The sequence below is a fragment of the Tachyglossus aculeatus genome, chromosome 17, assembly GCF_015852505.1.
Source record: "Tachyglossus aculeatus isolate mTacAcu1 chromosome 17, mTacAcu1.pri, whole genome shotgun sequence".
NCBI classification, from domain to species: domain Eukaryota; kingdom Metazoa; phylum Chordata; class Mammalia; order Monotremata; family Tachyglossidae; genus Tachyglossus; species Tachyglossus aculeatus.
In genome coordinates, this window is record NC_052082.1 from 59,399,276 (window position 1) to 59,427,150 (window position 27,875).

The 27,875-nt window shown below is 54.0% G+C and overlaps 1 protein-coding gene across 1 annotated transcript in view; it reads left to right on the top strand.

The window, feature by feature from the left end:
* Positions 1-27,875, top strand: part of AUTS2 (activator of transcription and developmental regulator AUTS2) — a 171,753-nt gene that overhangs the window by 59,429 nt on the left and 84,449 nt on the right. The window contains exons 3-4 of the mRNA XM_038758859.1: positions 961-1,092; positions 6,542-6,577. Coding sequence (XP_038614787.1) covers positions 961-1,092; positions 6,542-6,577 — 168 coding nt within the window. The remainder of the gene's footprint in view (positions 1-960; positions 1,093-6,541; positions 6,578-27,875) is intronic.

Below are 27,875 nucleotides of genomic sequence, written 5' to 3' on the forward strand. Positions count from 1 at the left end.
GTCGAGATTAGAACCAAGGTCTTCCGACTCCCGGGCCCGTGCTCCTTTCACTAAGCCATGCTGCTTCAATATGCCAGACAGTCCTAATTACTGGGCACCTACTGTGTGCAGAGGACTGTACTGAGCACCTAATATGTGTAGAGCACCATTTTCGGTTTCTGCAGTGTATGATGGTACTGTTCTAGGTGCTAGAGAGCATACACTAAAAGTTGGAGGTGCGGTCTTGCCCTTGAGCTTTCGATCTAAAAGGAGTGACAAACACACATTGTCTACCCTGGCTTTGTGCCAGACTTCATTTCCCAAAGTGCTTTCCTTTCAGTCATCTGTCACCCAGTCATCAGTCAGTCACCTGTCAATCACTTGTTACCCAGTCATCAATCAGTCATCTGTTACTCCTCCATCAGTCATGGTGTCAGTCTTCTGTTAACCATGGTGTGAGTCCTCCGCCAGTCCGTCATCAGTCACCTGTCAGCCACCTGTCAGTCAGTCATGGTGTCAGTCCTCTGCCAGTCACCTGTCAGTGGTGGTATCAGTCATCTGCCCATCATCAGTCATCTGTCAGAAAATCTATCAGACAGTTGTCAATCGGTCGATCATTCAGTCTATCATCAGTTAGTCAGTCAGTCAATCAGTCGGTCAGTCACTGCCCCTCATGTGTTCTCCCAACATCCCTGGGACTTTGGGTGAGGTGGATGTGATCCTCCCTGTTTTGCAGAGGAGGAAACTGGGGCCCAGAAGGGTTCAGCAGCTCATCCACGATCACTTAGTAGGCCAGGGTAGAGCTGGGGCTAGAAGCCAGGTCTCCTGATGTCCAACCCCCACTTGTTCCACCATCTGTGGGCGCTTGGTTTGGGCCAGAAACCGGCCGTCCGGCAGCCTCTCCACATGGGTCCGGCAGGGTAGTCCTGGGGTGGACGAGGAGCACTGTCGCCACTTCACCTCCCACTCTTCTTTCGCCAGGTCCAGCCAGGCATGGTGTCCGGCCGCGGCCGGGGTGACAGCGACAGTGGTGGAGACAGCGGGGACTCCAGGGGCTTCAGTCCTAGCAGCAGCTCCCGTGAAGGACTCGGCGGTGATGACGATGATGAGGATGTGAGTTTGGGGGTGGGCCAATCCCTCAGGGGGCAGCCATGCCTACTGGCCTCGGGGGCTGGGATTCATTCATTCAGTCGTATTTATTGAGCGCTTACTGTGTGCAGAGCACTGTACTAAGCGCTTGCGAAGTACAAGAGTGGGAGTGGGGGAAGACCCCCCGGGGGGGCTCCAGCTATGCCCAGGCTGCCCTCGCGGGGTGGCAGGTGCCCCAAAACCAAGGTTCTTTTAGTGTCCAGAGGCATCGGGTGCATAGCTTCAGTTTGGTCATGTGCTAGGTCTCAGTGTCTCTGGGAATTGGGGCTGAAGACCTGAGAAGGCTGACTAGACCCACCCACCCGACCATCCCTCCACCTGTCCATCCGCCCATCCACTTATCTGTCTATTCTTCCATCCACCCACCTGTCCCTTTACCCATCTCTCCATCTATCCATTAATCACTAGTGGGTACTGGGGACCAGCCGGTACTGTATGGGAGCACTATTTGAAGTGATGGAGCCAGGCATGGGAGCACAGGGGCACTGTACAAAGAATTGGGCACACATGAGAGCACACTAATAAGTTCTTGGAGCCAGGCACAGGGATACTGTGCAAAGCATATAGGGCCGGGTAAGGGAGCACTGTACAAAGCAGTTGGTGCCAGGCAAGGGTTTGCCGTGTGAAGTACGTGGGCCTGGGCACAGGAATATCATAAAAAGTCTCGGGGCTAGGCTGGGAGTACAAAATCTTGGAGCCGGGCATGGAAGCACTGTATGAAGCACTTAATAGTAATAACTACTATTAATTATAATAATTTTATATTAATATATTATTATTATTATGGTACTTGTCATTTGCTTACAGTGTGCCGAGCACTGTTCTAAATGCTGGGGTAGATACAAGTTAATCAGCTGGGACACAGTCCATGTCCCAAATGGGGCTCACAGTCTTAATCCCCATTTTAGAGATGAGGTAACTGAGGCATTGAGAAGTTAAGTGACTTGCCCAAGATCAGTCACGGAACTGGGGTTGGAACCCATTGGGGCCAGATACTGGAGCGTTGTACAAAGCACTTGGAGCCGGGCAGTCATGGGAGCGCCACGTGAAGCCCCGGGACTGGGCATGGGAACACCATACTTGGAGCTTGTGGGTTGGGTGTGGGAGCACTATATAAACGGGTTGGGTCCGGGCCTGAGAGCACCTCCTGTAGCACTTAGGCCCGGGCACGGGAGCTCCTGACCTCGTCCGTTTCCAAATCTCCTGTTGCAGAGGAGACTTGGGAACTAAAATGTCACTATCAAGGAGTTGCATGAATCTCCAGGTGACGGCTGAGTGACAGGGTGGGGAGAGAGAGCATGTGCTTGTGTACATACGCATACGTGTGTATGCGTACATGCACGTGGGTACCTGTGTGTGTGTATGTGTGTGGAATGGACATCTCAGGCCTCTCATTGTACCTGCAGTTCCTGAGGCTGACTGTGTTATAGGATACCTCCCCTACTTCCTCCTCCCTCCTCTTCCCTGTTTTCCCTCCTCCTTTATCCCCTCCCTTTCTTCTCCACCTACCCTTTCCTCCTCCTCCCTCCCTCCCTCCTTTTCCTTTCCTCCTCCTCCCCCATCTTCCTTCTCCCTCCACCTCCCTCCCCTCCTTTCTTCCTTCTCCCTCCTTCCCCTTCCCTTCTGTCCTTTCTTCCTCCTCCTCCCTCCTCCTCCTTCCCGTCCTTTCTTCCTTCTGTCTCCGTCCTGGGGCCTCCCCGCTCCAGACCGGGCTGCTTTGTCGGGGAGGGGGCTGGGGGTGTGCCGCCTGCCCGTGCCCGTGCCCGCGCCCGCGCCCCCGGAGCCGGGTGCCCTAATGCAAGCTGTCAGGTGGCCGGGAAGCCAATCGCCGGGAAAACGCGGCGGAACAAATGAAGTGAAATGATTGTGCGTGTGGCCGGCCGGCCGGGCGCCGCTTCGCCGGGCATGAAATTAAATAAGGAATTTGATGTTGACATCAGAAATTGAAATGATACCCACTGTTCCCTCCCGCCTCCACGCTCCTCTCACCTCCCGCCCCCTTTGATCCCTCCCTCCTCCCTTTCTTCCCCTCCTCCCTCTTCCCTTCCCTTTCCCTCTTCCCATATCCCTTCTCCTTTCTCTCACCCCTCTCTTCCCTCCTAACTTTCTTTCCTCCTCCTTCCACCTGCCTCCTCCTTTCTCCTTTATCCCACTCCTCTCCTCCTTCCTCCCTTTCCTTCCCTTCCTCCCTCCCCTCTCTTCTCTTCTTCCTTTGCTCCTCCTTTCTCCCACCCCTCTCTTCCCCCTCCTTCATTCTCCCACCCCTCTCTTTCCCCTCCTCCATTCTCCCACCTCTCTTCCCCCTCTTCCATTCACCCACCCCTCTCTTTCCTCCTCCCTTTCCTTTCCCCTCATCCTTCCTCCCAACCCTCTCTACCCCCTCTTCCATTCTCCCACCCCCTCCTCCCCCTCTTCCATTCTCCCACCCCCCTCTTTCCTCCTCCTTTCCTTCCCCCCTTCCTTTCTCCCACCCCTCTCTTCCCCCTCTTCCATTCTCCCACTTCTCTCTTTCCTCCTCCCTTTCCTTCCCCCTCCTCCTTTTCCCCACCCCTCTTCCTTTCTTCCTTTCCTTTTCCCTCCTTCCTCTCCTTTCCCCCTCCTCCCCATTTCACTTTCTTCTCCTTCCCTTCTCCGCTCCCTTCCACTTCCTCCCACCTTCCTTTCCTCTTTCTTCATCTTGTCTTACTACCCCTTCCTCCCACTTTCTTCCCTCAGACCTACAAAAGGAGATGGTGTTTTTGCCCTCTCCTCAGCAGCCTCCTAAACCCACCCTTGCCCCCAGCTTCTGCTTTCAGCCCCCAGCCCAGTCAATCAGTAATAATAATAATAATAATGGCATTTATTAAGTGCTTACTATGTGCAAAGCACTGTTCTAAGTGCTGGGGAGGTTACAAGGTGATCAGGTCATCCCACGTGGGGCTCACAGTCTTAATCCCCATTTTACAGATGAGGTAACTGAGGCACAGAGAAGTTAAGTGACTTGCCCAAAGTCAGACAGCTGACAAGTGGTGGAGCTGGGATTTGAACCCATGACCTCTGACTCCAAAGCCCATGCTCTTTCTACTGAGCCACGCTAATAATAATAATAATAACAATAATGATAGTGTTTGGTAAATGCTTACCATGTGTCAAGCACCGTCCTAAGCACTGGGGCAGATAGACGCTAATCAGGTCCCCTGATTCCCAGGCCCGTACTCTATCCACTAGGAAACAGTACCTAATTATATAGTAGCATTTATAAAGTAGTAATCATATAGTAGTATTTACTATATGCAGAGTACTGTATTGAGCATTTGGCAGAATGCAGAGCAGTAGAGTCGGTAGACACAATTCCTTCCCTGAAGGAGCTTACCGTCTGCAGGGAGAGATAGGTACTAAAATACCGATAGGGGAAATGCAGAGTGTAAGGATGTGGATATTAGTTCTGTTTAGCTCAGGGTAGAACAAGAATTAAGTGGTTGAGAGCTGTAAATCCAAGAACATAAGCTGTCCAGAGGGCTTTAGTCTGGGAAGACCTCTTGGAGATGTGATTTTAGGAGGGCTTTGAAGCTGGGGAGAGTGGTGGTCTGTCGGATATGAAGGGGGAGAGAGTTCCAGGCTCAAGGCAGGAGGTGGATGAGAGGTCGGCGGTGAGAGAGACGAGATTGGGGGACAGTGAGTAGGTTGGTGTTGGAGGATCGCCGTGTGCCAGGTGGGTTGGAGGATGAAGTAGATCAGATGGAGAAGGTAGGAGGGAACAAGCTAAGTCCAGCCCCAGCTCCTGCTCCCACCCCCATCTGTGCTAGAGGTCACTTTCCAGAGTTTGCCTCCCACTTGTGTTCCGGGCCCGGCCGTGACTGACAGCTAGCCTGGGACAGGGAGTGTGGGTGGGACCGTGGGCCTGTAGAAGCTGGACTCAGGAGCTGAGTGAACTTGAGCAGGATGCCTACCTTCTCTGGGTCTCAGTCTCCTCTTCTATGAAATGGGGATGAGATCCCCAACCCTCCCTGCTTCCCCCAGCCCTCCCTCTGCTCTGGTGCTGGGCCTGGGGGGAATCAGATTGCCAACTTGTACTTCCCAGGTGCTTAGTACAGTGCTGTGCACACAGTAAGTGCTCAATAAATACGATTGAATTGAATGAATGAATGAATGAATGAATGTGGGATGTGGGACTGATGCCCTCGTTGCTTCTCCTGTGCTCGTGCTCCGCTGCTCATGTGCTTGTGCACCTGTGCTCCACGGCTCCTATGCCCTGCTGCCCCTGTGCTCTGCTTTTCCCGTGCACCACTACCCCCACCACTCTCTGCCCTGTGCCCCTCTGCCTCAGTGCTCCTCCTTCCCTGTTCCCCACTGTCCCCATTTCCCACTGCCCCGTGCCCCACTACCCCCTTGTCCCCTGCCTCCGTGCTCCTCTGTCCCCATGCTCCACTGTCCCCGGGCCCCTCTGTGCCTACCCCACTGCCCCCATACCCTGTGTCCCAGGTAGCTAGTGATGTTTAGTCCTGTCTGGTTTCGGGAGGGAGGCAGGGCATTGTGGGGAGCAGCAGGTCGGAGGTCGGAATCATCACTGAGGTGGCACGGTGCACCCCCATCGCCAAGGCTAGGCCCCACTTCTCTCCTCCACCTCTGTGGACTCCACAGACCGCCCCCCGAACCCTGTGCCCTGCTGGTCCCATGGAGTCCCCAGACCCCCTAAGCACCCCTGAAAACTGCCAGCCCCCTGGATCCCACCGCACCCTGCGGACTCTGCAGATCATCCTGCACACAGTCGGCCTTATCCCGGTGGCCCCGTTGACCCCCTGCACCCCACCAGCTCCGTGGATCCCTTGCACCCCACTGGCCCCATGGACCCCCTTGCAGACTCACAGACCCCCATTCCTTAACCCTGCTGGCCCAGTGGACCCCTTGCATCCCATGGATTCTCTGGACCCTTCTGCAGCTCGCTGGCCATGTGGATCCCCTGTAACCAGCTGACCCCACAGAACCCCTGCACTCCTCCGGCTCCATGGACCCCCCCGCCAAGAGATTCTGCACCCGCCCCCCTCCCGCAAGACACCGGCCCTGTGGCCACCACCCCTCCCCACTTCTCCCCACCCCAGGGTCTGGATGCCGGCCAGGTGGGCGAGCGGCTTGCTCCGCTCCACTCTGCTCTACTCTGCTCCATGTGGGGGAGGTGTCATTAGTTCATTACCCAGCTGCCTGTCAAATAAATTGGCAATTATGTCCGCTGTGGAAGCCCGGAGTTGGGTAAATAGCACGTTAGCACCCTGGCGCCACAGGGAGATGCCACTGAGAACTAAGCCTCGCATGTGCGCTGCAGCGACACATGACCTGGGGGCACCGGGAATCTGGGGGCAGGCCGGGGGTGGCCGGAGAGGCCCGGTATGGGCGGCACATGGCTCTAACTCCTCATTGTCTTTGTTCTTCGTTGCAGAGCCCGGCACCTTCCAGCCTGGGGACTGGCTACTTTGTAAGTGGACCGCGACCCCAGCCCTACCCCTACCCCTGTGGCCCAGCCTTGTGGAGGAGGGGGGCATGAGGTTCCCGGGGGCAGTGGACTCACCCCCTCCCTGGAGGCCCATCCTGTCCAGTCTCGGGAGCATCCCCGGACCCGGGCCTGCCTGCATCCACCCAGAGAGGGTCCGTCAGCTCCTTAGGGAGGGGTCCAGTCCAGGACCCTTCTCGCCACTTTGGTTTCACCCTCCCGGGGCCCTGCTGACTCCAGTCATCCTAGGAGCCGCTGAGTCTGTCCCTGGCCCGGCCCTCCTGGCAGAGGCAGGGAGGAGGAGGCTGGAGGAAGGGGTGCAGGGGAAGGAAGCCCCCTCAGGAGAGCGGCTAATATGGACTGCCAGCTTTGGGGACCCGCGAGGACGGGCGGGGCCGTTGGCTCCCAGCTCTGGGACCAGAGGCGGCAGCTCCGTCTGCCACCATCCTGGCCCGCCGGCAGTGGGGTGGACTAGGTCGGGCCAGGCCACCCGACCTATCTGCCCCGCCGCTGGATGGACCTTCCAGGGCTGTGGATCCATACTCTGTCCCCCTCAGAGGTTCACCTGTCCACCCGACCGCCTTCCCTCCCACCCACCGCTGCTCAGAGGAGGGAGAGGTTGGCTGGGCGGGCCTGCTGTCTTTTCCTCCCCAAACCCCAGTCTCCCCATCGCTCTCACGCGAGTGACAAGATAGTATTTTGTATATGCACTTGAGGAGAAGTGCATCTCTTGTGCATATGTTGCGGGGTGGGCGCCGGAATCACGGGAGAACAGTATGCCGGGGTGGGCTGCACCAGGCACCTACTCTGTCCGTGGTCGGACATGATGAGTCCTGGGTAACAGTACCTCTGGGGCGCCCGGCAGTCTGGCCCAGCTGCTCCCACTCGACCGTACCCCTTCTCAGAGTCCGAGAAGGGCAGTGACTTGCCTGCGGCTCCTCCGCAGGCTGGGGTGGGGCCAGAGATGGGGTCTAGATCAGGAGGTGGGGAGGGGGGCTGCTGCCCAGGCAGGCGTTGGTCCAGCGGGGGTGGGGGCAGCGGAGGTTCCAGATCTAGCTCGGTTTGTCCATTACTGTAGCGGGCCGGGACGGCTGCCGGGCAGTGGATCAGGGCATCAGCCGATCAGTGGGCTAGGGCAGTGGCCTGGCAGTGGGGCAGGACAGGGGTCAGTCAGCAGGCTGGGGCAGCAGTGGAGCAAGGCAGGGGCCGGTCAGCAGAGCAGGGGCAGGGCAGGGGCCACTCAGTGGGCCAGGGCAGTGGCCGGTCAGTGGTGCAGGGCAGGGACTGGTCAGCAGTCCCGGGCAGGAGTGGGGCTGGGCAGGGGCAGTTGAGCAGGCCAGGGCAGCGGCCAGTCAGTGAGTCTCAGGGCCACAACGGCCCCTCTCCCCCATCCCCATTTGCTCTCCCAGGAGGAGGGGCCGTGGGGAAGCAGCGTGGTTTAGTGGAAAGAATATGGGCTTGGGAGTCAGAGGTCGTGGGTTCTAATCCTGGTTGTCACTTGTCAGCTGTGTGACCTTGGGCAAGTCACTTAACTAGTTACTTCTTCTGTAAAATGGGGATTGAGACTGTGAGCCCCACGAGGGACAACCTGATTACCGTGTATATTCCCCAGTGCTTAGAACAGTGCTTTGCACATAGTAAGCACTTAACAAATACCGTAATAAAATAAATAAATCTGGGGCACCCCTGGTCTGTGGCCTGATGGCAGGAGAAAATTTGTCGACAAAGGAGCCTCACCCCCTGCTCTCCCCTGTCCCCTCGCTGTCTTCCCATCTCCCCCCACACCCACCACCCAGTGCAGGCGGTGAGAACTGGGATCCGCTCGCGCCCTTCTCTCCCGCAGCCGCTCTTCCCTGTCCATCCATCCGTCTGCCCCTATGGCCAGCGCTGGCCGCGGTTCCTGATGAAGCGAGTCCCCAGATCATACTGTAGCGGACCATCTACCCGTGAAGTGAAGTCACTTCACTTCTCTGTGCCTCAGTTCCCTCATCTGTAAAATGGGGATTAAGACAGTGAGCCCCACGTGGGACAACCTGATCACCTCGTATCCCCCCAGCGCTTAGAACAGTGCTTTGCACATAGTAAGCGCTTAACAAATACCATCAGTATTATTATTATTATTATCTACTCCCAACTCCCCGAGGCACCACAAGCAATGCTGGGTGGGAGGCAGGTTGAGGGGAAGGAGGCCTGAAGCCCCCCTGCTCAGTTGGGTGTCCCGGTGTCTTCGGCGTATGGGTGTATATGGGTATGTATTTTTTTTTAAAGTCTATTTAGCACTTACTATGTGCCAAGCACCATACTAAGCACTACAATAGATATTAGCTATTCAGGTTGGACACAGTCTGTGACCCACATGGGGCTCACAGGTTTAATCCTCATTTTACAGGTGAGGAAACTGAGGCACAGAGAAGTTAAGTGACTTGTCCAAAAAGTCACACAGAAGACAAGTGTGCTTGTTTTTTAAATTTTCTTGTTTTCAAGAAAATTTTCTTTTTTTCAAGATAATTCAAGAATTTTTTTAAATTTTCCTGTTTTCAAACTTTTAGTACAGTGCTTTGCACACAGTAAGTGCTCAATAAATACAATTGAAAGGTGGGATTAGAACCCAAGTCCTTCTGATTCCCAAGCCCATGCTCAATCACTAGGCCATGTGTATTTTGTTTAGTAGTAACTGTTAAGTGTTTAATCTATGTCAGGCACTATTCTAAGCGGTGGGGTAGATACAAAGTAATCAGGTTAGACACAGTTTGTGTCCCACATGGGGCTCACCGTCTTAATCCCCATTTTACAGATGAGGTAACTGAGGTACAGAGAAATGAAGTGACTTGCCCAAGGTTACACAGCAGACCAGCAGCAGAGCCAGAATCAGAACCCTAATCCTTCGGACTCCTAGGCCCACTAGGAGTCCACTAGGCCACGCTGCTTCTCACAGCATATGTATAGTTTTGTGAGGGAAGGGTGTATGATTGTGTGGGTGTGCATGGTTTTGTGGGTGAATGGGGGATGGAGTGTGGTTCTGTGTGTGTGCGGCTGTGCATGATTGTGTGTGTGGGAGGGGGGAAGGGTCTGTGTTTGTGTGTGTGGATGTGTCTGGTTGTGTGTAGAAGTGGGGAGCGTGTGTGGTTCTGTGTATGTGTGTGGATGAGCCTGGTTGTGTGTCGGGGTGGATATGCACCATTGTGTGTGGGGCTGGGTACCAGAAAATAGCATCGATTGTCAGTTGAATGGAGAAGCCCACAGGGTCTCCAAGCTGGAGCGATGCCAGGGGGGCCCCGGGTCTTGGGCCAAAGCCTGGAAGCTGGAGGTAGAGTCGAGGCCGTAGTGGGATTTGGCCATGGATCTAGGAGGGTGGGGACAACCCGCATGAAAACTCTGCCCCTTCCTTCTCCCCCGGCAGGGGTTGCTCCCTCTCCGTGCCTGTTGGTGGAAGTGCCTCCCTGTTGTCCGTCTGCCTCTCATACCCCCTGGGGATGCGGCTTGGGGCTTTACAAGCTGGTCAAAACCAGACTCCCTGCCCAAGGGAGACATTGCTGCCCTTCCTCTGCCCGTCCTCTCCGCCGTCAGCCAGGTCCCATCCACCAGCCCAGACCTGGTTTTGTGGGCCGGCAGGCAACATGCTTGTTAGAAATAAGTGTTATTCCCCAGTCTGGATGACAGTAATAAAAATGATAATAACAACTGTGGTATTTGCTAAGTGCTTACTATGTACCAGGCACTGTACTAAGTGCTGGAGTAGATACAAGCAAATTGGGGTGGACACAGTCCCTGTTCCACATGGGGCTCACAGTCTTAATCCCCATTTTACAGATGAGGGAACTGAGATCCAGAGAAGTGCCCAAAGTCGGCCCGCAGACAGGTAGCAGAGCCAGGATCAGAACTCAGGTCCTTCTGGCTCCCAGGCCCGGGCTCTATCCACTAGGCCACGCCGCATCTCCGAATCCCGCGGACCCATCAGATTACCGGCATCGGTAGCGATGGATTAGGCACTGACTGGAGGTGCAGACCACTGTACTGAGCGTGTGGGAAGTGCAGCGGAGTTAGTAGGCCTGGTCCCCACCCTCAGTGAGTTTCCAGTCTAGGTCACCCTCCCGAGTGCAGTGGGATGCTGGTGGGACTACAGGGCAACACCGAGGACTGTCCTCTCTCCCCCTCTCCTCTCCCCACGGGATCGAAGGGGACACAGCAGGTGAGGTTCGGACAGACGTCCCCTCCTCCCCGTCCCGGTTCAAGCATCACAGCCCAGCGGGGACCCCCAGCAGGCAAGACCTCCCCTCGGCGTGGCTTCCCCGTCCAGGCGGGGGCCTCCCGTTCATTAGTATTTGCGGCGTGTTCCCCGGGCAGACCCATCACATCACTTACATTTCATAGCTCGGTGCAATTTTCATAAACTGCACGGCGACGACGAAAAAAACATGACTCAGAATTAGAGTTTCAGGAGATTATTATATAGACATTATTTCCCCCAGGCCATGGGCTTTAGTCAAATTTGGAAGAGAATGAAATTGCCAGCAGTGAAAAGCAGACAGAAAGGTATGAGTTCATGAGCAGAGAAATAACATTTTCATTTGGTCCCTGCCCGGTGGGAAAGATTCCGCGTTCCCGTAAATGGAGACGGTTATAAGAAATGAATTTTTGTCAGTGGGGATGTGATTTTAAGGCTCACTTATCCATTGGCAATCGAGATTTCTAACCCCAGGAATCTGGGAAATTGCCGCAGAATGTAGTCTTTATTATAAACAAGTTTTTTTTTTTTTGGTGTTTTTCACCTTTTCTTCCCTTTTTCCTGTCAGAGAGACATTAAGGGGCTAGGCAGGGCAGAGCACTGCATTTCTTCCTTGGCTTGGGGTAGCCAGATGCCGCGGCGTTTCTCCGGGCAGCCCGGGGGAGCAGCTGTTTCTGGGGTGAGGCGGGGGCCTGTATCGGCCAGACACCCCACTCCCCAGCCCCCTCCCAGCCCCTGGGCCCACGCTGTGGCAGGGCTGAGTGTCCCCTCCCCCAGACATTCCTGAACCCGAATCCATCCTTCTGAGCTCACTCCAAAACGTGTTCTGAATCTGTTGGAGAGTGAAGCTCCCAGCACTCAGTATGGTGCCCCGTGATCAGCACAGTGCCTGGATATCAGTACAGTTCCCAATACAAGTTTCGGTGCCCGGTTCTCAGTATGATGGTTGACTCTCAGCACAGTTCCCAGCCCTCAGCGTGGTTTCCAGTGCTCAGAACATCTCTCAGTATGGGGCCTGGTGCTCAGCATGGTTCCCTGGGCTCAGTGTGGTGCCCAAACTTTAGTACGGTGCCCAGTAAGCAGTACATTTCCTGGTTCTCAGCCTGGTGCCCAGCGATCGGTATGGTGTCCGGCGCTCAGCACAGCACCAAGGGCTCAGTATTCTGCCCAGTGACCAGTACGGTGCCTGACACTCTGTACAGTGTCCAGCACTTAGCACAGTGCCCAGCCCTTGGAAGGCACTCAGTAAACATCTTTGATAGTTGGGTCGATTTGACTGGCTGTGAAGCTTCAGTGCCTTCTGCCCACACCCCCAGTTCCTGCGCCCAGAGGCGGCTGCCCCAATCCCTATCCGTGTCCCCTCGGTGTCAACAACCAGAGGCACAGACGTGGGCACTCTTTCTGTGCTTCCCGCATCCCTGGCTCTGGCCCGCGGGCCCGGCTCCCCCTCGTCCAAGAGCCCGGAGGCTGTGTCATGCCTTGGCTCTGTCGGGGGCTGCCAGCTTCTCCCAGCAAATTGCATTAGTTCCACAGCTTCGTTCTTGTTGTGCCTACGTGGCTCCCGGCTGGCCCTGAAACATCCTGATGGTCACTCATTAATAAATGAGAATTGATCAGTCTGACGTAGCGTGTCGGGTTCGCCCATCAGGCTCTGGAAGCCTTCCCAGGATGCCCGCACCAGGCAGGGAGGGTTCTCTGCCCCATGTTGGACTTGGACACACCACCTCCCTGAGCCCAAGAGCTATCCACAGGCTCTGGAGTTGGCCCACGGGTACTAGAGCTGGGCTGGGGTTTGTAGGGGGGGGCGGTCTGGGCCCTGGGAGCCAGGATGGGGTGCTGGAGTCCGATAATGGGGCCATGGGCTCCAGAACCAGGCCATGGAGATGAGCTCTGAGAGCCATAGCAGGGTTCCCGGAGCCCAAGAGTGGGGTCATGGGGGATGGAGCTGGGCTGGGGGTGCTGGAGTTGGGTTGAGAGCACGGGAGCTGAGCGGGGACGTGCTAGAGCTGGTCTGCGGGCACTGGAGCTGAGCTGGAGTGGAGGGGAGCTGGAGCCCAGAGGTTGACCACTTGAGCACTGGAGGGGTGGGGCTGTCTTCAGTGTGGAAGCTCTTCTCCTCTAGAGCAGCTATCCGTCAATCCAGAGTGGCAGGAGTTGAGCCCTTAGTGTGGGCGGAGCTCATACTGGATGCTTACTGGATGCAGAGCATTGCACTGGATGCTTACTGTGTGCGGGGTGCTGTATTGAATGCTTAATGTGGGCAGAGTGCTATAGTAGATGCTTGCCGTGTGCAAAGCAATGTAGTAGACTGTGAATTCTAGACTGTGAGCCGGCTGTTGGGTAGGGACCGTCTCGATATGTTGCCAACTTGTACTTCCCAAGCGCTTAGTACAGTGCTCTGCACACAGTAAGTGCTCAATAAATGCGATTGAATGAATGAATGAATAGTAGACAGCCTGTGTCATGTGCAGGGCTCAGTACTGGATGCTTCCTGTGGGTGAGCGCCGTAGCAGATGCGTGGAAGATCCAGTCCTCCCAGACCCGGCATGGAGGGCAGTCCGGCAGGGACCTGTGGCATGAAGGGAGGACGGGTTTCCTCTCTCCAGGGAAGCGGGTGGTAGGATCCCCGCCAAGCCGAGCCAGCGGCAGCCAGCACTGAGATGAATTGTGTCCACAACCGGCTGTTCCCGCATATGCTAATGGGGTGTGAAGCAGCTGATGTGCTGGGGGTCAGCTATAATCCTTCATGTTTCTCCAAGGAGGAAAAGCGATAAACCTGGCAGGGTGGATTAATTCTCGTCCTTGCAGCTGAAGGGAAAACACCAAAGTCAATGGGATGGTCCATGCTGGGTCACTGTCGGGAGTCCAGGATGGTAAATGGTCTGTACTGGGTCATTTGGGGAGAGTCAGGGGTGAGAGATGGTCTGGCTGGGTCACTGCGGGAGAGTCAGGGGTGGAGAGGGGAGAGTCAGGGGTGTGGAGTGGTCTGTGCTGGGTCACTGGAGGAGAGTCAGGGATGGAGAATAGTTGTCCCCTTCCTGGCACAGGAACCCCTACCTGCGGCTCGGTTAAGCCGACCTCATCCTATCATCTTCTAGACTGTGAGTCCACTGTTGGGTTGGGACCGTCTCTATATGTTGCCAACTTGTACTTCCCAAGCGCTTAGTACAGTGCTCTGCACACAGTAAGCGCTCAATAAATACGATTGATTGATTGATCCTGTCTTGGGGCAGGGTTTCCTGTGCTCTGCCCCTCCAAGGCTGAGTTCTCATGTGCTTTGTTCCCACCAACCCCTAGGGCAGTTTCCAGCAACTCCCGGGGCTGTTTCTCGTGACCCCCGAGAATAGCCTTCTTGCTAGTTGATGGAATATCGTAGTAATACTTACTGTGGTATTCGTTAAGTGTTCACTTTGTGCCCAGTACTATACCAAACTCTAGGATGGAAACAAGATAACTAGATCAGACAGGCCCTGTGTCACATACGTTGGAGTAGGAATCGACCCAGACTTTTGCATGGCTGAAATGGGGTTGGGGAATTAGGTGAATATATCCTTGGCAAGATTTCCCCTCTCTTTCCCCACTTTCCTCTCCTTCCTTCACCCCTTTCCTTCACTTCCCCTTGCTTTCTCCCTCCCTTCCTCCCCCACTTCTCGTGCCCTTAATTTGGTCTGCCCAAAGTCACAGGAGGCAGGTGTGCAGGGAGACAGGGATAAGATGTGATTCGGGAAATGTGTGCCCTGCTTGGGTGTAGACCAGTTAGAAGATTACAGTAATTAGCGGATGTATTTCCTCATTAAAATATCATTAGTGAAGACTCTGCTCTTTCAAGATGCTTTAGAAGAGGTTGACAGTGTTACATGTGGTCTTGGGATGGCTTCCCTGAGCCTGGATTCAGTCTCCCCCAGGCCCGACGTTCAGAGGGGCAGGAGCAGGGTCAGGGCCCTCCTCTACACCAACAAGCGCTCCCTTTTAGACTGTGAGCCCACTGTTGGGTAGGGACTGTCTCTATATGTTGCCAATTTGTACTTCCCAAGTGCTTAGTACAGTGCTCTGCACATAGTAAGCGCTCAATAAATACGATTGATGATGATGACTACACCAAGGACCAGTTCTTGCCCCATCTGGACCACGGACTGAGTTTGAGGGGCATCTGCTGTGCTTCTCAGCCAAGCGTGACCGCCACCATTTCTGCCTTTCCCGTTGCGGTGGAACTGGAGTCAGAGCCGAAAATAATCTCGGGTCGGTGGAGGTCTGCCCTCCGGAGGTGAAGTCATGGTCCCTGCCCTCAGGGAGCTAGCAGTCTAGCCAGGGAGCGATGCTGAAATGAATTACTGGAAGGAGGAAACAGCGGCATAGTCTAGTGGAAAGAATATGAGCTTGGGAGTCAGAAGGACCTAGGTTCTAATCCTGCCTCTGCCACGTCTACTGTGTGACCTTGGGCAAGTCACTTCACTTCCTCTGTGTCTCACCTCATCAGTAAAATGGGGATTAAGACTGTGACCCCCCCTCCATGTGGGACAGGGACTGAATCCAATTACCTTGTATCTACCCCAACTCTTAGAACAGTATCTGGCAAATAGTAAGCGCTTAACAAATAGCGTAAAAAAGACCGGAGTTCTAATCCTCGCTTCACCAATTACTTGCAGTGTGACCTTGGGCAGGTCACTTAACTTCTCTGGGCCTCAGTTACCTCAACTGTAAAATGGGGATTAAATCCTAATTCCCTTCTACTTAGACTGTGAGCCCCATGTAGGACAGGGACCGTGTCCAACCTGATATGACTCGTATCTACCCTAGCACTTAGAACAGTGCTTGACACATAATAAGCACTTAACAAATGCCATAAAAAAGGGAAGAGGAACATAGAAGATGGATGGGTGGTGAGGGAGTGTGTAAGTGGGAGGATTGTTGATATATATGCACAACTGCCACCTGTGGTGTGAGTAGGCGAGTACTGGGCAGAAGCTGCCCATAAGGTGACACCGGAGAGGAGAAAAATTAATTTTGGGGAGGACTTGGAGGGTTTTGAAAGTGGGAAGAGCTGTGCCAGATGTGAATGGGGAGGGAGTTCCAGGCCGGAGAGGGGACCTAGGAGAGGGGTCGGCAGCCAGAGACACGAGAGGGTGGGCATTAGAGGAGCCAAACGTGAACTGAGGTGCGGTGGGAGAGGAGCGAGTCTACGCCAGGGGGGTGCTGGCTGAATGCTGAGTGCCGGTGGTGAGGAGTTTCTCCTTGATGAGGAGAGGGATGGGCAACCTTTGGAGGTTTACGAGGAGCGGGGAGATGGGCACAGAATAATGTTTTAGGAGAAAGATCTGGGCAGCAGAGGGACTTCTAGACTGGAGAGGAAAAAGGCTGGAGACAAGCAGGTCAACGAAGAGACTGATGCTAATGCAATATTTGAGGGAATGGCCCTCCATTCCCTTCCCCTTCCCACTCCCTCCTGCCCCCGTCAGTCCCTTCCCTCTCCCTTCTCTTGCCCTCCGCCTTCTTGGGCTCTCTCTCCCTGGTGGCAGGGCCACCTCTGAGGACACAGGCAGGCTTGGGGTTTGGTCAGTGCCGGGAAAGGCCCCGCTTCCCCGGCTACTCCTCTCGTCCTACCCTCCTTTCCTTCGGGGCTCGCACCGGGACCGAGCTCCTTCCTTCCTGCTGCCAGTCGAGTCGCTCCCTGTGCTTCTTGTCATTTTCACCATGGCTCTTGGTTCTGCATGTGCACACACACTTACACACACTCACATACACAGAGCAGGTGGGTTTTTGTGGTATTTGTTGAGCCCTATGTGCCAGGCACTGTTCTAAGCGCTGGGGTAAGGGCAAGATAATCAAGAAGGACACAATCCCTGTCCCATAGATGTATCATGGTCTTAATCCCCATTTTCCAGGTGGGCAAGTCACTTCACTTCTCTGTGCCTGCACTTACTGGGCTGATACATGTACCAGCATACATGGGCGAGGCTGTTGCTTGGGCTAGTCAGCATGTACCCGTCATAGCATGTGCTATGCCAAGTGAGCCAGGATCAGGCAGAGCTCTCCCACAGCCTGACACCTCAGTCCTCTGTACTGCTCTCTGCACACAGTCAGTGCCCAGCACTCCACACTGCACACTGTTGGCTCACAGCACTCTGCACAGAGTGATAGTAACAATAATAGCAATAATGATAAGAATAATTGTAGTATTTGTTAAGTGCTTACTATGTGCCAGGCACTGTACTAAACGCTGGGATGGATACAAGTAAATCAGGTTGGACACAGTCCGTGTCCCACATGGGGCTCACAGTCTTAATCGCCGTTTTACAGATGAGGTACCTGAGGCCAGTGAAGTGACTTGCCCACAGTCACAGAGCAGATGAGTGGCGGAGCTAGGATTAGAACCCAGGTCCTCTTACTCCTAAGCCAGTGGTCTGTCCATTAGGTCACACTGCTTCTACGAAGGTGTTCTCCAGAGCTCTGTCCCTGTCACGCCTCCCCCCAACCATTGCCCGCCCTGTCTGTCACTCACTATCTTCCTGGTGGGGGGCTCTGTCTGGCCTCATCTGCTGGCCACACGGGGCGGCCAGCCCGGCCCACCCTTCCCCTGTTTTGACAGGCTGAGGAAGTGATGTCTGCTGAAAACTAGGAACACGGGACACCCTGTTGTGAGTTTGAGTTTCTGCACATTCTTCTCTCATGGGGGCTGGACAAGTATGGGGCCCTCCAGAGCCTGCTTGGATATCCCAGAGTGTTGTAGAACTTAAACTGCACATGGACTGAGCATGTTGGAGCCCGGAAAAAGCATCTACTGTGCGCGGAGTACTGTATTGGGCATCTGTGTGCCAGACACCTGCTGTGTGCAGAGCCCTGTAGTGGGCATCTGCTGTACCAGTCACCTTCTGTGTGCAGAGCATTTTGCTAGGTGCTTGGGAGAGGACAAGAGAAGTAAAAGGAGCCCACAAGGGGCTTCCTATCTAAGGGATCAGATAGACCTGAATTATGACATCTATAGAAGAGCTAAAGTATCCAGGAAGACAGAGGCATGGGAATGGGGGTGCGGGTGGGGGTCATGAGGAGCTGGGCCTTCCGGCTTCCAGAGGAAGAACCACAAGTCTGTCAATCCCTCCACCTACTGGTGCTTTTGTCACAACCTTCTTCTAATTAGGACATTATTTGACCGGGGATTCTCAGACTAATTAAATCATCACTTAATTCACAAAGTGTGCAAGCAAAGCTAATGCTTCTTGTCAGGTTAAATTACAGTGTGGAACCCTCTTCCTTCCCTCCCGGCCAGTGAGGGCCGGCAGGGGTTGGCGGGGGGGGGGGGGGGGGGGGATCTCCTCCCTTCCCTCCCCTACCTCCCTTCCACCCCTCCCCCTTGGAGGGCCCTGACCTTCTGAGAGAACTGGGTGAGAAATGGGCAGGGGAGAATGTAGGCTCTCTGCAGCCCAATCTCTGGGGTCACTACCAGGCAGAGATCGAGAGTGGAAACTGCCCCCACAGGGGGTTAGAAAACCTACCAAACCCCCCTGAATCGACCGCCCCCACCCCCCAGTCCCACCCTCTCCCACCCTGTCCTTGTCATCCTGTTCGTCACATTATATTACTTTTAACAGGGCGAAGCCAGTAGTCTGTCTCTTCCTCTCATTCCTTTTCAACAGATCAGTTTTCCGCTCAATTAGCCCCGCCATCACGAGAACACACAGAAGCTTTCTCTCCTCCCGGAGAGGAGCCTGCAAGGTGGCGGGCAAATCGTCAGGAGCGATTAAGGCCTACGGGAGCTGATGGGGGCGGGGACGCTGGGGAGAGCATCCCGTCCCCACCTCCCCAGGCCAGGGCCTGTTTGCCCGCCGGACCTCCGGGCATCAAGGGGCAAATGACCAGGGCCTAGGGCCCGGCGCTTCTCTCCAGTTGCCAGGAAGCTAGTAGCCAGAACAGCATGTTGGATTAGACCAATTAATAATAATGACGACCGTGACAAAGTGCTCTCTCTGAGCTTAAACGCTGGGGTCATTACAAGGTTAGGCGATCATACACAGTCTCGCTCTACTTCTCGCCCATTTTACAGAGGAGGAAATGGGGGCCCAGAGAGCCACCCCCGTCCAGCCGAGTGGGGCCTTTAGACACAGCGTGGCCCAGAGCCCAGGCCTGGGACTCAAAGGATCTGGGTTTTAATCCTGGCTCTGCCATGTACCTGCTGTGTGACCTTGGGCAAGTCACCTAATTCATCAGTGCCTCTGTTTCCCCATCAGTTAAACGGATTCGATGCTCATTTATTACTCTGTTTATTTATTTACTTTACTTGTACATATCTATCCTATTTTATTTTGTTGGTATGTTTGGTTTTGTTCTCTGTCTCCCCCTTTTAGACTGTGAGCCCACTGTTGGGTAGGGACTGTCTCTATATGTTGCCAACTTGTACTTCCCAAGCTCTTAGTACAGTGCTCTGCACACAGTAAGCGCTCAATAAATACGATTGATGATGATGATGATGATGATGATGATGATTCTCTCCACCTGCCACCCGAGACTGTGAGCCCCATTTGGAACATGGGTTGGGTCTAATTCATTCATTCAATTGCATTTATTAAGCACTTGTTCTATGCAGAGCACTGTGATAAGAGCTTGGGAGAGTACAATATAACAACAGACACTTTCCCTGCTCACAACAAGCTTACAGTCTAGAGGGGGCATGAGACATTAGTATAAATACATAAATTAATCCAATTGTATATCTATACCAGCGCTTAGTTCCGTGTTTGGCACATAGTAAGCACTTAAATACAATTATTATTGCTGTTTTTATAAATTATTATTGCTATTATTATTACCATTGAAACACATGTGCTTTGCACATAGTAAGCACTTAATAAATGCCATCATTATTATTACTATTATATGTATAATGTATATGTTTGTACATATTTATTACTCTATTTTACCTGTACAGATTTATTCTATTTTATTTGGTTTATATGTTTGGATTTGTTGTCCGTCTCCCCCTTCTAGACTATGAGCCCCCCATGGGACAACCTTATCACCCTGTAACCTCCCCAGCGCTTAGAACAGTGCTTTGCACATAGTAAGCGCTTAATAAATGCCATTATTATTATTATTATTATATGTGTCCTGTCCAGGTGCTTGGTACTACTGGGTGCCTGCATGGGAGGCCCCAGGCCAGGTGTCCGTGTGGAGGCTGGGGTGGTAGGAGTTTGGAGTGAGAAGAGGGAAGAATGCAGCTGCCCCCATCATTGTCCCCAACATGTGCCCATGGTGCCAGGGCCTCCCAGTGACCCACCTGGCCAGATTGCCCCGGACACACGTGTGGCTCATCGAGCTAGCATGTGACCTATGGTTCTGTCCACCTGTGAGCTGCCCTGGACGCCCACTGAACTGGCACCTCTGTCTCTCACCGTGCCTGCTGCCGGCTTCCTTTCTCCCTCTTGAGATTCCGATCCCTTTGACACCAGCCGCCTGGCACCCGGAGCTCCTGAGGTTTGGATCGCCGGTGCCGGCCTGGCCAGGTGATCAGGCTGCCAGGTGACCAAGCTACTCGTGGAAATCAGTGGGTCAGAGGGCCTAGAGGATCCAGCAGTGGCTGGGCGATGTTCACCATCTGTTTCCAGTCTGTCCACAGGCGCCTCCGTTGCAGGAGAGAGATGAGTCGAGGATCATGCTGAGGTTGTGGACATGGGAGACGGAGGGTGGTGGTGCTGTCTACAGTGATGGGGAAATTAGGGGAAGGACAAGGCTTGGGGAGGTAAAATTGATAAGTTCAGTTTTGGACTTGTTGCATGAGACATTCAGGCAGAGATATCCTGGGGGAGGAAGAAATGTGACATCCCTCCCTCCCCCCCACTCCACCTCTTCTCCTCTCTTCTCTCCCTCCACCTCTCCTTTCCCCCTACCTCTCCTCTCCTTTACCCCTCTTTCATTCATTCATTCAATCAGTTGTGCTTATTGAGCTCTTACAGTGTGGAAAGCACTGTACTAAGCACTTGGAAAGTACAATTAAGCAACAAAGAGCGACAATCCCTGCCCACAACGGGATCACCGTCTAGAAGAGGGGAGAAAGACATCAAAACAAGAAAACAGGCATCATAAGCATTCTCGCCTCCCTCGTCTAATAATAATAATTGCAGTATTTGTTAAGCACTTACTATGTGCCGGGAACTGTACTAGGCCCTTGGGTGGATTCGGGGACTGTGTCCAACATGGGCTTCACAGTCTCAATCCCCCTTTTACAGATGAGGTGATACTCCCCCCTGCCGCCCCGCTCTTCTTCCTTTCCCCTCACATCTCTTCCCCTCCCCTCACCCAACGCCCCCTCCCTGGACTGCACTGCCCACCCTCCACTCTGCCTCTGACTCCCACCCCTTGTCCTGATGAGCAGCCTTGGAGACCACCGCCCTCCCCCTACTCTTTCCCACACCTGCCACCTCTTCATCCCCTCCCTCCTGTTACTTCTCACCTGCCCCCTCCTTCCTTTGCCCAACACCCACACATCTCCTGCCCCCACTCCTCCTCTTCCTCCTCCTCTCCTGAGCCTCCTCTTCCCCCTGGTCCTCTTTTCAGCTCCTCCAGCCCCCAGCAACCCTGAGCGCCGACACGGTTCGCCTCTGTGCTAAGCGGAGGCTTCGTCCGGCCTCCCTCCCCCTCATCATCCTCATCATCAACCGTATCTATTGAGTGCTTACTGTGTGCAGAGCACTGTACTAAGCGCTCGGGAAGTACAAGTTGGCAACACATAGAGACAGTCCCTACCCAACAGTGGGCTCACAGTCTAAAAGGGGGAGACGGAGAACAAAACCAAACATATTAACAAAATAAAATGAATAGAATAGATATGTACAAGTAAAATAAATAAATAAGAGTGATAAATATGTACAAACATATATACAGGTGCTGTCCTCCGTCCACCCCAGCCACGGCTGGGGTCTAGGGTACACTATTGGGATTGCATTTTCCTTAAGCTTTCCCGCTAAGCCCCCTAATGCCTTCGAAATACCAAACCTCGGGCTTATCCTAATTAAACAATCTCCATTTAATCCATACTGCATGACAATTCAATTTGTTGATGGCTTTTTCGCCCTCTCTTTGTGAAAATTCCCGTCAAACGTATTAATTCAACATGATGAGCCCTGTATTCAACCCACTGGAGTGAATAATTAAAATTAGCTGATAAAACTTTGGGCAGAATTACCCCGTGCAGCCGCCGAGCAGATGCGCCGCTTTAACGAGGCCCGCAGACCGCCCCCCTCGCTGGGTTCCCCCCATTTATTTGAGAAAGCCCGGGGGGGCAGGGGGGCGGCCACGGGGTGATTCCGTATCTGGTCGCGGGGGGGGCGCTGTAAACCGGACGATTTGTCTTGTGGCCGCGCGGGGGCGCTGTCACGGGTTGGGGGGGCCCTCGGTGTTTTGCCGTGGAGGGGCGCTGCCACGTGGTGAGACTGTGTCTGGCCGCGAGGGGGCGCCATCACGCGGTGATTCGGTGTTTGGCCGCGAGGGGTCGCCATTGCGCGATGAGTCGGTGTCTGGCCGCGGGGGGGCGCTGTCCTCGAGAACGGGGGTCCCTCGCCCCGCTTCCCCTTCCTTTTCATTCATTCAATCAATCAATCAATCAATCGTATTTATCGAGCGCTTACTGTGTGCAGAGCACTGTACTAAGCGCTTGGGAAGTACAAGTTGGCAACATATAGAGACAGTCCCTACCCAACAGTGGGCTCACAGTCTAAAAGGGGGAGACAGAGAACAAAACCAAACATACCAACAAAATAAAATAAATAGAATAGATATGTACAAGTAAAATAAATAAATAGAGTAATAAATATGTACAGACATATATACATATATACAGGTGCTGTGGGGAAGGGAAGGAGGTAAGGTGGGGGGGATGGAGAGGGGGACGAGGGGGAGAGGAAGGAAGGGGCTCAGTGTGGGAAGGCCTCCTGGAGGAGGTGAGCTCTCAGTAGGGCCTTGAAGGGAGGAAGAGAGCTAGCTTGGTGGATGTTGGGAGGGAGGGCATTCCAGGCCCGGGGGATGACGTGGGCCGGGGGTCGATGATGGGACAGGTGAGAATGAGGCCTAACAGTGAGGAGATTAGCGTCAGAGGAGCGGAGGGTGCGGGCTGGGCTGTAGAAGGAGAGAAGGGTGGTGAGGTAGGAGGGGGCGAGGTGATGGACAGCCTTGAAGCCCAGGGTAAGGAGTTTCTGCCTCATTATTGAATTATTGAATGAATAATTTCATTCATTCATTCAGTCGTATTTATTGAGCGCTTACTGTGTGCAGAGCACTGTACTAAGCCCGATCGAGCAGACCGTGCCCGGTTCGGCTCCCCAAGGGCACCCGCTCCCGCGTTTTTTAATTGGTGTATTGTAATAATAATTTAGGTTGTTGTTCAGCGCTTACTATGTGCCTCGCACTGTTCTAAGCCCTTGGGTAGGTACAAGGTAGTGAGGTTGGACACAGTGTCTGCCCCACATTGGGCTCACACTCTTCATCCCCACTTTACAGATGAGGTAACCGAGGCCCAGAGAATAATGATGAAGGCATTTATTAAGCGCTTACTATGTGCAGAGCACTGTTCTAAGCACTGGGGAGGTTACAAGGTGATCACGTTGTCCCACAGGGGGGCTCACAGCCTTAATCCCCATTTTACAGATGAGGTAACTGAGGCACAGAGAAATTGAGTGACTTGCCCAAAGTCACACAGCTGACAAGTGGCGGAGCCGGGATTTGAACCCATGACCTCTGAGTCCAAAGCCCAGGCTCTTTCCACCGAGCCACGCTGCTTCTCCTAGCCCTTGTACTGTCCCAAGTGCTCACTACAGTGCTCTGAATTTAGTAAGTGCTCAATAAACACCATCGAATGAATGCCACCCTGGGACACGGTCCTGGCCGCTTCTCCCCTCGCCAGCCCAGGGCGCAGGGTGCGTGTACTGTGTGCGAAGGGCTCCACTGGGCATTAGGTACCATTCAATAAACAGAGAGTGATGGTCCTTGGCGCTCCAGGAGCTTGCACTGTAATAATAATTATGGTATTTGTTAAGCGCTTACTATGTGCTGTTCTGAGCACTGAGGTAGATACAAGGTAATCAGGTTGTCCCACCATCTTAATCCCCATTTTACAGATGAGATAACTGAGGCACAGAGAAGTGAAGTGGCTTGCCCAAGGTCACACAGCAGGCAAGTGGCGGAGTCGGGATGAGAACCCACATCCTCTGGCTTCCAAGCCCAGGCTCTTGCCATTAAACCATGAGGAGGCGGAGGCCGGTTTTGCCCCATGTTGGGGCTCTGTCAGGGATAGGCCCACACCGTGTGGTACCGTCCCCCGCTCGGCTTTGCCGGGCCCCAGGCCCCCAAACCCCCGGCCCCTTCCCTCTCGCACAGATGGCCTCGCTCAAGCTCCTCTCCCGGTTTGCAACTTTGCATAAATTAGAGCAGCAACGAAAGTGAGCGGGCCCTGGAGCAGCTCCTGCTTTCCAGAAACTCGGAACGGACCCCCCGCCCCGCCGCCCACCACCCACTGCCCCCCGTACCAGGCAGGGCCGCTCACCCTACAAGCGGCTGGGGAGCGGGGGAGGAGCCTGCCCCCTCCAAATGCCAAACAGGAGTCAAAAATGCATCCCCCAGCTCCGTCGCAGCCCCCTTAGGCGAGGCTTGCCCCTCGTGCGCCCCGGCCCCCTTGCCGCCCCCGCCCCTAATGCTGTCTGACGTGGTTGCCGGCTCTGGGGGCTCAGCCTCGAAGACGGATTGTGCTCTCGGTGGCTGCGACACCAATTCCGTCTGCACCGTGTGCCGAGAGCTGTGCTGAGCACTGGCGTTGACGCAGGAGGAGCAGTCAGACACAGCTCCCCTCCCTCCACAGGGCTCCCAGCCTCCAGACGTGGAAAGTGAAGCCCAGAGGGGCCACCCAGTAGCAGGCCGGGGCAGAGCCGGGTCCAGAACCCATGTCTCCTACCACCCTGCCCGGGCTGGGCACTGCCCACCTTCTGTGGCCGGCCTGTGTCCAAGCAGGGGAGAGGTGGAGTTGTCGGGGGGGATTTCACCCTTGTCCGCTGCCGCTGACCCTCTGAGAGGCCACTGGCCAATTGAGAAATGATGATGATGCTTTTTGTTAAGTGCTTACTATATAATAATAATGACGGCATTTATTAAGTGCTTACATTGTGCAAGGCATCGTTCTAAGTGCTGGGGAGGTTACAAGGAGATCAGGTTGTCCCCCAGGGGGCTCACAGTCTTCATCCCCATTTTACCGGTGAGGGAACTGAGGCACAGAGAAATTAAGTGACTTGCCCAAAGTCACACAGCTGACAATTGGCAGAGCCGGGATTTGAACCCATCACCCCTGACTCCAAAGCCCGTGCTCTTTCCACTGAGCCACGCTGCTTCTCTATGTGTACTATGTGCTAGTACAGTGCCTGGCACATAGTAAGCGCTTAACAAATGTTATTATTATTATTATGTGCTAGGAACTGTGCTAAGCACTGGGGTGGATACCGGCAAATCGATTTGGACACAGTCCCTGTCCCACGTGGGGCTCACAGTTTCAATCCCTGTTTTACAGACAAGGTCCACAGGGGCAAAGTGATTTGCCCAAGGTCACACAGTAGACAAGCGGCAGAGTCGAGATTAGAACCCGTGACCTTCTGACTCCTTCTAGACTGTGAGCCCGCTGTTGAGTAGGAACCGTCTCTATATGTTGCCAACTTGTACTTCCCAAGCACTTAGTACAGTGCTCTGCACACAGTAAGCGCTCAATAAATATGATTGAATGAATGAATGACTCCCGAGCCTGTGCTCTATCCACTAAGCCATGGGAGTAGGTTTGACCAGAGTGAGAAGGCAGAGGGTCCACAGCCCTGTGACCTGTCCAGACATGCACCTTAGTGGCCCAAGCTCGGCACAGTGCGCTGAACACCGTGGGTGCTCAGTACAGCACACTGCATCCATTGGGTGCTCAGTATGGTGTGCTGCACCCACCGTGCACTCTGTGTAGTGTGCTGTGCCCACTGGACACTCAGTACAATGCGCTACATCCACTGGGTGCCAAGTATCTGCGCTGCACCTGCCAGGTTCTCATTGCACTGTGCTGCGCCCACCGGGCACTCTGCAGTATGCTGCATCTACTGGGTGCTCAGAACAGTGCACTACATCCATTGGGTGTTCAGTATAGTGTGCTGCATCCCCAGGCGCTCAGCGTAGTGCATTGCACCCCCCAGAAACTCAGTACGAGGCACTATGCCCACCCGCTCAGTGTTCAGTACAGGGCACTGTGCCCACTAGATAGTAATAATAATAATAATGATGGCATTTGTTAAGCGCTTACTATGTGCAAAGCACTGTTCTAAGCGCTGGGGGGACACAATGTGATCAAGTTGTCCCACATAGGGCTCACAGTCTTAATCCCCATTTTTACAGATGAGGTAACTGAGGCTCAGAGAAGTGAAGTGACTTGCCCAAGGTCACACAGCAGACTTGTGGCGGAGTCAGGATTCGAACCCACGACCTCTGACTCCAAAGCCCGGGCTCTTCCCACTGAGCCACGCTGCTTCTCTTGTACTGAGAAGCTAGATGCTCAGTAATGCTCATTACTAGATGCTCAGTAAATGCCACTTGCTACTATGGCTGGTGCTCCTCCGTGCTCCCCCCGCACCAACCAACCCAGCAGACTCATAACCCCAAGCAAATTTGCAAACGGGATCTTGGCATCTTCAAAATCTACTTAAATGAGTCCAGGATTCTTAGCCTCAAGAGAAAATTTCACGTCTGGTTAAATAGTTTACATAAACTGAATCTTTCCCCTCACAGACGTATTATAATCTCAGATATTATTCACGGAGCGATCCCTCGGTACGGCATAAAATGGTCATTTCTGCGCAATGAATGTGCAGCTCAAAGCATTAGCGGGCTGAAGAGCGGAGCAAGTTTATTGCTTGCCGCTTTACATTCTTCAAGCAACTTGTGAAAGCAGAAACAAATTTTGCATTTAGATGGATTGAAGGTGGTTTCCATTTGAAGGGGAGGCGGGAAGGAAATCCCCCAAGGTCAGAACAGATCCCAGCGTCCTCAGAGGGCCTGGGCGGGCGTCCTGACCTGGCCGAACCTGCCCCTGCTGGAAGGGTCACGTGGGAGAGTGACTCAACCGTCACTGTAGACAACACCAGCAACGTCCCCTGCCTCACAACCTTGACAACACACAACCTTGGCGTCATCCTCGATTCCTTTCTCTCCTTCCCCCTGCATATCAACTCCGTCACCAAGTCCTGTTGGTTCTACCTAATGATAATAATTGGGGTATTTGTTAAGCACCTACTACGTGACAGGCACTGTACTAGGCGCTGTAGTAGGTACAAGGTAATCGGGTTGGACACAGCCCCTGTCCTACATAGGGCTCACGGTCCTAATCCCCGTTTTGCAGATGGGGTAACTGAGGTGCAGAAGAGTGAAGTGACTTGTCCAAGGTCGCCATCAGAGAAGTGGCGGAGCTGGGATTAGAGGCCATGACCTTCTGACTCCCAGAGCCATGCTCTGCCCACTAGGCCACACTGTTTCTCTGATGTTTTCACCTCCTCTCTGCCCCTCCGCTGGCCCCCATCAGGGCAGTGACCAGGGGTCCGTCCAGTCTTGCATCCGGAGGTGCAGCAAATCAGATGGTGTGGTCAGCCGTGGGGAGGGGGAGGTAAACTCATCCTGTCTTCCCAGACAGCAGTGCAGGAGGGATGGAGGGAGGGAGGAGGGATGGAGGGAGGAAGGAGGGATGGAGGGAGGAAGGAGGGATGGAAGTGAGGCCTGTCCCCAAAGCCAGAGGTCCCAGTGGACTGACCGGGTGACCGCGAGAGAGATAAGAAGATGTGGCAGGGGCGAACGACAGGCTATCAGTCATGGCCCAGCCCGCAGTCCAGCTTGATATTTGTTTGTTGTTTTATGGTACTTGTTGGGCGCTTACTTGGTGCCAAACAGTGTTCTGAGTGGTGGGGTTGGTACAAGCCAATTAAAATGGTCATTTAGGTCTATTAAGGTCAGTTAGGTCATCTAAGTCAATTAGGTCAGACACAGTCCCTGTCCCACGGGGGGCTCATGATCTTA